A 10,467-nucleotide genomic window follows, 5' to 3' on the forward strand; every position below is an offset into this window, starting at 1 on the left:
ATCTATTTTACATTTGGTAGTGTATACATGTCAATGCCATTCTCTCACTTCGTCCCAGCTTACCCTTCCCCCTCCCCGTGTCCTCAAGTCCATTCTCTATGTCTGCATTTTTATTCATGTCCTGCCCCTAGGTTCTTCAGAAGCATTTTTTTTAACTGTTAATTTTCAAGGAACTGCAAATCCCTTCTTTTTTTTTTCCTTCACCCCACCCACCTCAAAAAAGGAAAAAAGAAAACAAAGAACAAAACAAATCTAGCTCTTCGCTGGGAACTGCAATTCAGGATACAGGCAGTTTGCGATGACCTTTCCAGGGCCTAAACTGTCAACCAAGGATGACAGAAGGTACTCTACATTTAGAAACCTGCCCTAATCGAGAAATTTTACTGCTTTCTTTTTGCCTGTCCCTCCTGCCACATAAATACCTTCATACTGCATATAGTAAAAAAAAAAAAAAAAAAGTACCCAGAATAGCTATACCTATGGCATATTCTTATTATTGCAAATTGTAAGTAAAACTAAGAATGCTTTTCCATTTTTTACTTTGAAAGGATCGTGAAGAGTTAGTATATGCTCCCCTTGTTGTTCTAACCCATTCTGAAAGTACAACTCTTTTCATGTCAGCAAAGATCTCCCACTTTCTCAGTCCCTGAGATATCTATTTCTTCTTGGTGGGAAAAAAACCAAAGAAACCCTTGGCTACAAATTCTAAGGTAGGGAATAAACCACAGTCTGACTCTGAATTCTTGAGTTTTGTCTGTGCATGCACCCATAATTATCCACCCCTGTTAAAATATAATTAATTTATAACTCTTTTTAAGTCATGTAGGAAATACTACATGAAAATAAAGTAGCAGAATAAATCGAAAAATAATAAATGATCGTGAAATTTTATCTGCCTGTATCCTTCAGTTAATCAGAAAGTTACACTCACCAACAAATATCACAACAGCTTTTACATTTGATTATATAAAACTGGGCAGGCATTCGATATATTGCCAACCTTCACCTCCTTGTTATTAGATATGATTTCTGTCTTAGCACCAAAGTAATGCATAAAATCAATTTACTATTTACTTTCAGTGTTCTATTTCCCTTTTTTACTTTTTACTAGAAATTCCTGGGATCAAGGACAAAAATGACAGAAGACATTGCCAATATATGTTTCATAACTGACTAAACCCTTGTCTACCGTGTTTTAATAGGTGACTTTTACCTCAGAGCAACTTAGAAGACAGCAAAATGGATTAAATTACTTACATTTCCACCTGATTACAACTGTCAGATATGAGGCTTATTAAAGCCAACAGAATATCATAAAATCAAATTGGAGGAAATATGATTCGGGAATAAATAGGTTACTTACCTATAGCTTTAAATCACATGCCTGCTAAATCATTACTTGATATGTGCTGAAAATAACTAGCCAGCAAAGCCATTCTTTTAACAGAAATAGTCTTCAAAAGCTAACGTAAATCTGTTTTGGATTTATTACATTTGAAAACATACCTTTCTTTTTAAAGTTATATAATAAAGCAACATGAATCAAGCATAAATACTACTGCATAGTTCAATACCACCACCTACTGTAGTTGCTATTAAGTTAAAATCTTTTACCAAATGGGTTCAAGTGCATTAAGATATAAAACTATAAAACCACAGGTGGATGCCTTCATTTTCCTGAGGCAATTTTTGGGTGGAGGTCTGATCTAAGAATTCACTAAATCTGGGATATTAAATAGGAAAAAAGTGTAAAGACAATTGCACAAGCAGCTAAATTTGGTCAGTTTAAGGGCATTCTTTCTTCTTCCTCCCTCCCTTGGATTTTCCTGGTGTAACGGAATATTTTATTTTGGACATCTAAAAATACCCTTGCAAGACCACAGTATTAGTTAGATTACTGAAATTTTTAATTTAGTTTCCAATCTGTCACCAGTTGGGAAACAGAAATCTAAGGGCTAGGAATAACAAAAGTACTCATTAATTTAGAAGACAAATGAGACCAAAATTTGAAAAGAGGCAACTCTGGGGATGAAAATAGAAGGATATTTTAAAATTAAGATTAAAAAACAACACCAATACTAACAGTTAAAACTGGCAAAAGGCCTAGAACATGAAGACATGACTTTAAAAGTGTGGGTACTTCTAACAGAAATATTGCTTTAATGAATGAAAATCTTCAGTGTAGAAACAGATTACATTGGGACTTCCCTGGTGGCACAGTGCTTGAGAATCCGCCTGCCAATGCAGGGGACACGGGTTTGAGCCCTGGTCCGGGAAGATCCCACATGCCGCGGAGCAACTAAGCCCGTGCACCACAACTACTGAGCCTGTGCTCTAGAGCCCGTGAGCCACAACTACTGAGACCACGTGCCACAACTACTGAAGCCCGTGCGCCTACAGTCCGTGTTCCACAATGAGAAGCCACCCCAATGAGAAGCCCGCGCACCGCAACGAAGAGTAGCCCCCGCTCGCCGCAACTTGAGAAAGCCCGCACGCAGCAGCAAAGACCCAACACAGCCAAAAATGAATAAATAAGATAAATAAATTTATTTTTAAAAAAAGAAATAAATTACATCTTATAAGTAGGATTAAATATCAATAATACATCTTGTGAAGTTTTTGCCAAGTTAAAATTTAATGACTTAATGGAAAGCATAATTTTCAATACATAACTACTTATCTTATGTATACTGTAGCAAGACACAAACATATGTTTATTTTAAATAATGAATGACTACAATATAAGTACATGATACAGTGTACTGTGCTTCAAAAGGGCCCATGATTATACAATAAAGAAATATCAGTAACACTATTCAAAAAAGGACAGATTGTCTGAACGGGCCTAAAAAGCCCAGACTTTTAATTTGGATTTTCTATAGTACTGATAGATAATTGCTTTCAAACCGATCTCTAAAGCATTAAAAACAAAATTCCTTAGTTTTACTCGTACTCTTTCCCACTGCAAGGCCTTTCAAATAGAGTGATACAAATGACTTTCACCTACTGGAAAATATAACATTTTCCACATGCACCAACTTGGAAAATATGGTTACTTACTATGCAGAATGTTCTTCAGGTTAGAAGATAAAACCTTAAAGGAGAAAAAGGGTCATTACTGCAGTCTTAACTGTACTGTGTGACTGAGCCTACAAACTTTAACAAAATACTGGAGTGGCTATTTCAGAAGAAAGGACCAAGGTCGGCTTTTATTCGAAAATTACAGATTCATAGGATCTGGAACAAAAGGAACCTTAATAATTGATTCTAACTCCCTTTTCTTACAGAAGAGGTAAATGACCAAACCAGAGAAGTGAAAAGAGATGACCAAAGCTACAGTTAGTTGCAAAAATCAAGGTTATCTAATATCCAGTTCTCTTAACTCCCAATGCAGTATTTTCTTTCTGCCACAAAACAGTTTATGATTTTTCTTATTTTGGACAAATTGAAACAATAAAATGAAGCAGGTAAAGAAATATTACAACCTAATCGTACAAACTGTAGTACTACAGATTTATCAGAGAGGCAGTGAGGTATAATGAAAAACAATAATGAACAGGGATTCAAAATACCCAAATTGGAACTCATCACTTTCTAGCTATGTGAGTCTTAACATCCCCAGGTAATGATTAAACTGTAAAATGGTATGTGAATGTCAGTGAATGTTACCACTATAACTTTTTTTTTAAGTTATACTTTTTAATAAACCCAAATAAGAATTTTTTCCTCCAATAGTACTACATTCTTATAATGGAGCTACTAAGAGTATGACAAGTGGAGAGTCTTAACTGAAAAAAATCTAAACTTGGATTCAAGGGCTAGCTTAGATATTTACACGTGTCTGTCATTAATTTCACTATGTTAAGATAGCACTGGCTACAGCACTTAAGATGAAGGATAGCTGTATTCTCTCGATAGCAAAAGCAAAATAAAATATACTGGATGAAGAACTTCAGGAAAGCTCTTTTCCACACATTTTATGGGCTTTTATGCTATGTTATGCTAAAAACAGAGCAGAATGATAGAGTGGCGTAAAAAAAAAAATGCAGATTGGAATCTTGGCTCCCAAAAGTACTAGCTGTGCAACTTGAATACTTCTTGGGCCCTAGCTTTCCTCAAAAGAGAATTGTGAGAATTAGAAGTAACCAAGGTAAAACATCTAGCTCAGTGCACCTGGCATACAGGACATATTTAATAATCATTATTAAATTTGAAAGGAAATTATCAAAATGTGCCACAAAACAAAGTGTACTGCAAGTAATATAAAAGTACTTGAATGAATTTCAATTAAAAGACTAAGACAATTCAGTACACATTATGTTAACATATAAGGGTTATTATAGTACAGATTTAATGCCAAAGTGATACAGCAAAGAACAATAATTTTCACACCTCCATAGCTTTTTTCAACTCTTATCCAACAGTCATCTACTTGGCTATTCTCCAGGATACTACATAGCTGCCTAACAGGTACTCTTCTTCCTTGATTTTAACTTAAAAAAATTGTTTTCTACAGCTCTACCCCGAGTGTGAGATTTAAAGTGTGTGGCCTTCACTTCCAACATCCAAAAGCATAATGCACACAATATTCCCTAAAAAGGATTTTAAAGAATTAAATAAAAAACGATAAGCTTTAGTTATCTTCTGCCCGGAAAAAAAATGTGGCCAAGAAATCAATCTTTCACTTTCTGTATTAACCATAACTAATTTGAAATTAGCTGTTATATATTTGCTGTAGAAATTTCCTGCACTCACAAAAATTTTCAGAGCTATCTGCTTACAATCATAAAATTATCAGTCCTTTAAAAACCTGTGATTTTTGAGAATTAAAAAAATAATTTGATGTAAATATTTTAGATATGAAAAGGCTGCTTTATCTTATCTACACCTTTTATCCAGTGAAAGTAAATATTTAAAATGTTTTCAACGAATTAGCAAGGTTTATTACTTCATGAGAGACCAAATAGTTTACTGTTTCATTACCTGTAAATTAGGTCATTAAGGGGTAAATGACTTTAAGGAACATCAGACAAAGAAACTCATTAACACATATCATTTCCAGTCCCTTCTCATTTGTATTTCAGCATGAATACCTCACTTCATAACAAGAGTAGCGTTTTGTTTACAAATAAACACTGTAGAAGAAGGAGTTTTCCCTCCCTTTTTATCTTAGACATGTTCAGAAAACTTTAGTTGTACCAATCAAGGTAAACAGACATGCTTGCAGGACTTCCCAGGTAGCGCAGTAGTTAAGAACCCGCCTGCCAATTCAGGGGACACGGGTTCAAGCCCTGGTCCAGGAAAATCCCACATGCTGTGGAGCAACTAAGCCCGTGCGCCAAAACTAGCCCGTGTGCCGCAACTACTGAAGCCCACGCGCCTAGACCCCGTGCTCTGCAGCAAGACAAGAAACCACAACGAGAAGCCCGCGCACCACAATGAAGAGTAGCCCCCGCTCTCCACAACTAGAGAAAGCCAGCGTGCAGCAACTAAGACCTAACGCAGGCAAAAATAAAAATAAATAAAAAATAAATAAATTTATTTAACAACCCCAGACATGCTCAAGAAAGCAATACATCCTCTTATTATTTTAGTACCACCAGTACAGATAAACTACAAATTAAAATATAAGATAATTACAAAAACAGGATATAGCAATGCAATTTTAAAGCCCAAACTACAAAGCACTCTTTGCAACAATTACTCACACAACCTAAAAGTGAAGAGTAAAACGATAAAGAGTTGACTGTAATGGCAAAAGGCCATCCTCTACTCAATTCTTCAGTATTTGGGTTCCCTTTTTCTGTTAGCTGCTAAATATCTATTCAGTAATTTTAATGACAGTCTGGACTTCTACAGTAGTACTGAATAGCAAACCATCATAAATTAAGTTTACTGGGTCCCTCTACACTAGGGCAACATAAAGTTCTATTAAACACCAAAACATATCTACTATAATAATTTCTTCCCATGATTAAGTTAAATATGAAAACTCTAAGGAGACCAATTCCTTGATTTTTCTCCACTCCTGGCCTGCAACAGTAACACTGTAGCTCTGCAGTTAAACTCTCCCCAACACTCCCTGTCTTGATCTTTATGGGTAAATTAAAATATTTTTCCCATAAGCATAAAAAGAAATCAAGGAATAGACTAAACTGAAGACCTGAGGTAACAACTTCATCCTCTGCAACTAGTTGGCAAGCTTCCTGAAACTTCTGTCTCACCGTCTTACAATTTCATCCTTCAAATGGAAATGAAGAAAAACACCAAGTGAGATGTACACTGAGCTGTGAGTGATCCCAGGTCAGCCTGATTCTCTGCCAAAAAAGGCCAGGCAACATTTACTCTTCTTGCTGTAGTTTCTTTCTCTTTCTTATCCCCTCAGAAAACCTTCCCGTATATTACTATACTGCTGTAATTCACCTGTAGCACTTCCCAAAGGAACCACTTCCTGACACTGACTACTCTCTGAAGACGCTTTCGGATGTTTTATTTCCTCACCCATTCCTTAATTCCATTACTATAAACCTCTCTCGCCAGAGGTGGAGTTCTTAGAGACAAAGAGACTTGAATGGATTTTAAGTCTCTCAGACCTTCGTCCCAATCTCAAAGCCTGTACACGTCTAAGAGTTCCCAGAAACAATGAGCTACAAAAGTACAGACTAAACGGGAAAGAAGAGGAAGTATCAGAACAATACCCAAAGCAAACAGCACCGAAAACTCGTGGTCGTCTCTATCAACTCAGTCTACCACCCCCACTTCCCTAGTTTAACCAAGGTCTCTCAAACTCGGAGAAAAGCCCCCTGGCCCATAATTTCCCCCTCGCTTCACGAAGAAAGTGGCAGAAAGAAAAGAAGCTAGCTCCCTCCGGTCGATCGGAGCTGTGATGGTTTTTCTGCCGGGTGAAGGGAGGCAAGCCAAGGGTTGTGTAAAGAATGGAAAGCTGAGTGATACTGCGGGGAGGGGGAATTAGGGCGCCAGAGCTAATCCCCCGCCGGGGCCCCGCTGGTGGAAGAGGCAGGAGGCGACCGGTCGGGAGGAAGAGGGAAGCCGGGCTGCACTGGGCTTTCGGGTCGCGAGAAGGGGGAGAGAAGTCTGGCAGTCCTAGAGGCCGGGGGGTGACGGCACCAGACAAGGGAGGAGGCTCGGTGCGGAGCGAATTTTTCGGGGCACGAGAGAGGGAATCGCCTTCCTCCCGCCACCCTAGCTCCCTCCAAGCGCACACCTCAAACCTGCTCTTGGTCACTCCGTTCACGTCCCTCCTCATGGGGCCGGCGGGTGCGGCCGGGGCCGGGCGCTGCGGCGTGCGGAGTGCAAAGACTGGGGGCCCCGGGCAGGCCCGGGAGTTCCAGCACCGAGAGGAGGCAGAGAAGCTTTGGGCAGGGGCCGTCGGCGGGGAGGAGAGACCTCTCGACTCCGGCAGGGCCTCCTCCACCTCCCGCGGTGGTGGCGACGACTGCTCGTCGCTAGCTCTTCTCTCTCCTCAGCCTCAACTTCAACCCAAAACAAAAACACTCCCCACCTACCAGCAACGCCGCTCCTCATTGGGCAGAGCCGCCCGGGCCTCGGAACTGCGTGGGGAGGGGGAGGAGGAGGAGCGCGCGGCGGCGGCGGCGGCGGCGGCGCAGGACCACCCCTCCCCCATCCCCGGGCGCAGCCGGCGACCATCAGCCCGGGAGCAGCCGGAGCGCGGCGGCGGCGGCGGCGGCGGCGGCGGTGGTGGCACGAGCCCGCTCTCGCCTCCAAGGCAGGAAAGCCCACCGCGAGAAGGAGAGGCAGGGAAGTGCCTATGTGTCTGTGTGTATTTATGTATGGGAGGGGCTGTGGGGCGGATGCGAGTGCGCGCGTGCTCGCCGACCGGTGAGAGAGAAGAAAGCAGGACAACTGCACACAGCACCCGAGCCCCCTCTCCTCTCCTCCGCGGTCAAACAGCACGCACCAACTCACCAAGCACTTGAGCTGTCTGTCTTGTCCTCCCAGCCCCCTAAGTCTTGTCGCTTCCCCGGTAGCCTGTGGTGGCACACATGTCCTTCCCAGCCACCCAACTCCCTTCCCCTATCACTCACTGTCGCCTTGAACCCAAAGTGCAGCAGGCGGTCCCTACTCGGAGCCATTTTCCTCGTCTCTGGTTGTCTCTAGATTGGGGCAGTGCTGCTGCTGCTGCTGCCGCCGCCGCCGCCGCCGCCGTTGCCGCCGCCTCCCCCGCCCCCGTGGATTGCATTACCGGGTGTTGCAGGGAGGCTTGGGGGGCCGCTGCGGAGCGTGGATCTTCCTGTGCATGGATCAGGAGGACAGGGGGACAATTGTGTTGCCCTCTGCTCCGGGAACGTGCGGCAAGGCCGCACCTCGTGCCTTGGGGTCAGGGGGTGCGGTGCAGGAGCTGGGCGACCATTCCTTTAGCTGGGGGAGGGGCGCGCCTTGGTGGAGGTGGGGGCGGGTGAGGCAGAAAGGCCTTGGCTTCACCCGCTCCTCCGGCGCCCGACCGCCGCTGGCACCCAATGGGCTCTGGTGCCTACCCGCCCTCCAATCAGGGCTCTGGTTGGTGAGCACCTGATCCTGACGCCACTTTGGCGGGAGAAACAAGCGTGTCTGAAGGAGCAGGCGGGGACGCTTGCCCAGCCGTAACATTCATTATGACTCTTTCTATAGAAGCTAGATTGTGTCATATTATACATTAGCAACCCCAGCCCCCAAGGTCTCAAAACTTATGATCTAATTTCTATGAATTGACGAATAAGAGTTTACCCTTAGAGCGACAAACTACAGAATTATATCCCAAAGATAAAATATTGGAAACTATCACAAATTCTAGCAGTCCTGGCTGGACCACTTCTAATTGTATTACAAAGTAGATGAGTTTGTCTTCTTACCTCTTTTCACTTGCACATTCAGTGACTGGCTTATTAGGAATGTCTGATTAAGAGATGAGCTTATTTAAGAGCAACTAGTGCTGGAGATCTTTTAAAATAGGCATATTTTAGCTGGAAGGCTTATTAACCAACTCTTCAAGAACTTTTAAAAATTACCTTTTTTATCCTAGAATGGGCTTCCTAAGCAAGGAACCCAGCTTCAGAAACTCATTCTCAGGCCTACAAAGCCAGGTTTAGATGTTACAGCCTCCTCCTGTCCCAGATACTTTTACTGTTATTGCTTCACTTCAAATAAGAACAGCCTTTTAGTTGCACCTCATCTAAGAGCAGTTTTCTCCCAGCAAGCACTACTGATGAATTTAGTGATGAAGGCCTGCAAAAGTTAGTAAAACTGGCTTGAGCAGATAAATCAGATGAAAACTTTCACGGGGCTGTTTCCCTAATTTCAATGCTTCAAGACTTTTACTTTGTTAAAATTTTTTGACTGGACTTTAAAAAAGCTGAATAAACAAAAATTATTCAAAGGTTAAAAATTTATTACACATAGGCATGTTGCTTTTTATCAAAGAAATTTATTCGCATGTAAATAAACACGTTTTTGTAATGTTCGGGGGAAAAAATCCCACAGATTTTTGTCTACTTTCAAAAAAATGAAAAACCCCAAAGTATTTACAGAACGGCCATATGCACAGAAAATGAAATTTGAAAAGATTTTAGAAAAGACCCTCCCCATCTGCTCCTGATGTACATTTTTGAAACAAAATTTAAAGCTCAGCTTTTGCAACTGAGCATGTTTCCCAACCTAGCTTCTGATATGTTAAGTACTTCCTACCCCTCAAAAAACTAACTCAAGGGTAGAAATCAGGGGGGAGGGAGATTGGGTGGGGGGAAAGGTAAAAGAAAATGAGATTGCTTAGGGATTATGAATAATGAGTTTCCTATACTGGCATCTGCTTTAAGTGACTCAGCTGGATACTATGACTCACTGGCTCCCTGGAAGGTTTCTTTTGAGAATTCGTAATAGTGCTGCCCTAAATTTTCAGACCTAGGCCTTAAGGAAAATCCTTCCAAGAGCCACCAACCTCAAGCCTAGTTTTGGCAATTATATCCTGCTTCATTCCCACCGCCCCCCCACCAAATACTTGTTTTAAAAGAAATTGATTTTTGAACCTGGAATCTTCATGTACATCAGAGCAGGTTTTGACCAAGAACCCCTAACATGAAGCCAAAAGACAGAAGAGGAATCAGGTCAAACTAAGAATACATAAAGACTCCAGCAGCAGAAGATAGGTAGAAGTTGACTTCATGTCCTTGCCGTCTTTTGAAACAGGAGAATGAGTACACCTAGACAGGAGGGAGGTGTCCCAGGCTTGGTTTATTCTGCCTCTTCTCCTCCACCCTGTGGAGAAATGCAGTGCTCCCTGGTTCTCAGGCAGGGTGAAGCAGTTTAGCCCCGGCTCCCTGTTAAGCAAGTTCAGATGCTGGGTCAGTGTGTGGGGTGTGCCCATCGACAAGTCAGGGGCTTATCCTTCATCCAGATCCTAACTCGGGATTCTTTGATCTGGGATGAAGACAGAAAGAGAGAAAAAGCTTCCCA

The 10,467-nt window shown here is 42.0% G+C and overlaps 1 protein-coding gene across 4 annotated transcripts in view; it reads right to left on the minus strand.

Moving 5' to 3' along the window:
• FBXL20 (F-box and leucine rich repeat protein 20) overlaps nucleotides 1-8,455 on the minus strand; it is a 95,674-nt gene extending 87,219 nt beyond the window's left edge. For 2 of the 4 annotated variants that reach the window (XM_060080873.1, XM_060080876.1), the window contains exon 1: nucleotides 8,067-8,455. In XM_060080873.1, the coding sequence (XP_059936856.1) occupies nucleotides 8,067-8,114 (48 nt within the window). In that variant the 5' untranslated portion in view covers nucleotides 8,115-8,455. Of the gene's footprint in view, nucleotides 1-3,060; nucleotides 3,080-7,225; nucleotides 7,608-8,066 lie in introns of those variants that run through there. The other 2 variants (XM_060080874.1, XM_060080875.1) reach the window with 2 other exon arrangements.
• Nucleotides 8,456-10,467: the final 2,012 nt, after the last annotated feature.

The sequence above is a fragment of the Mesoplodon densirostris genome, chromosome 18 (assembly GCF_025265405.1).
Source record: "Mesoplodon densirostris isolate mMesDen1 chromosome 18, mMesDen1 primary haplotype, whole genome shotgun sequence".
In the NCBI taxonomy this organism is placed as follows: domain Eukaryota; kingdom Metazoa; phylum Chordata; class Mammalia; order Artiodactyla; family Ziphiidae; genus Mesoplodon; species Mesoplodon densirostris.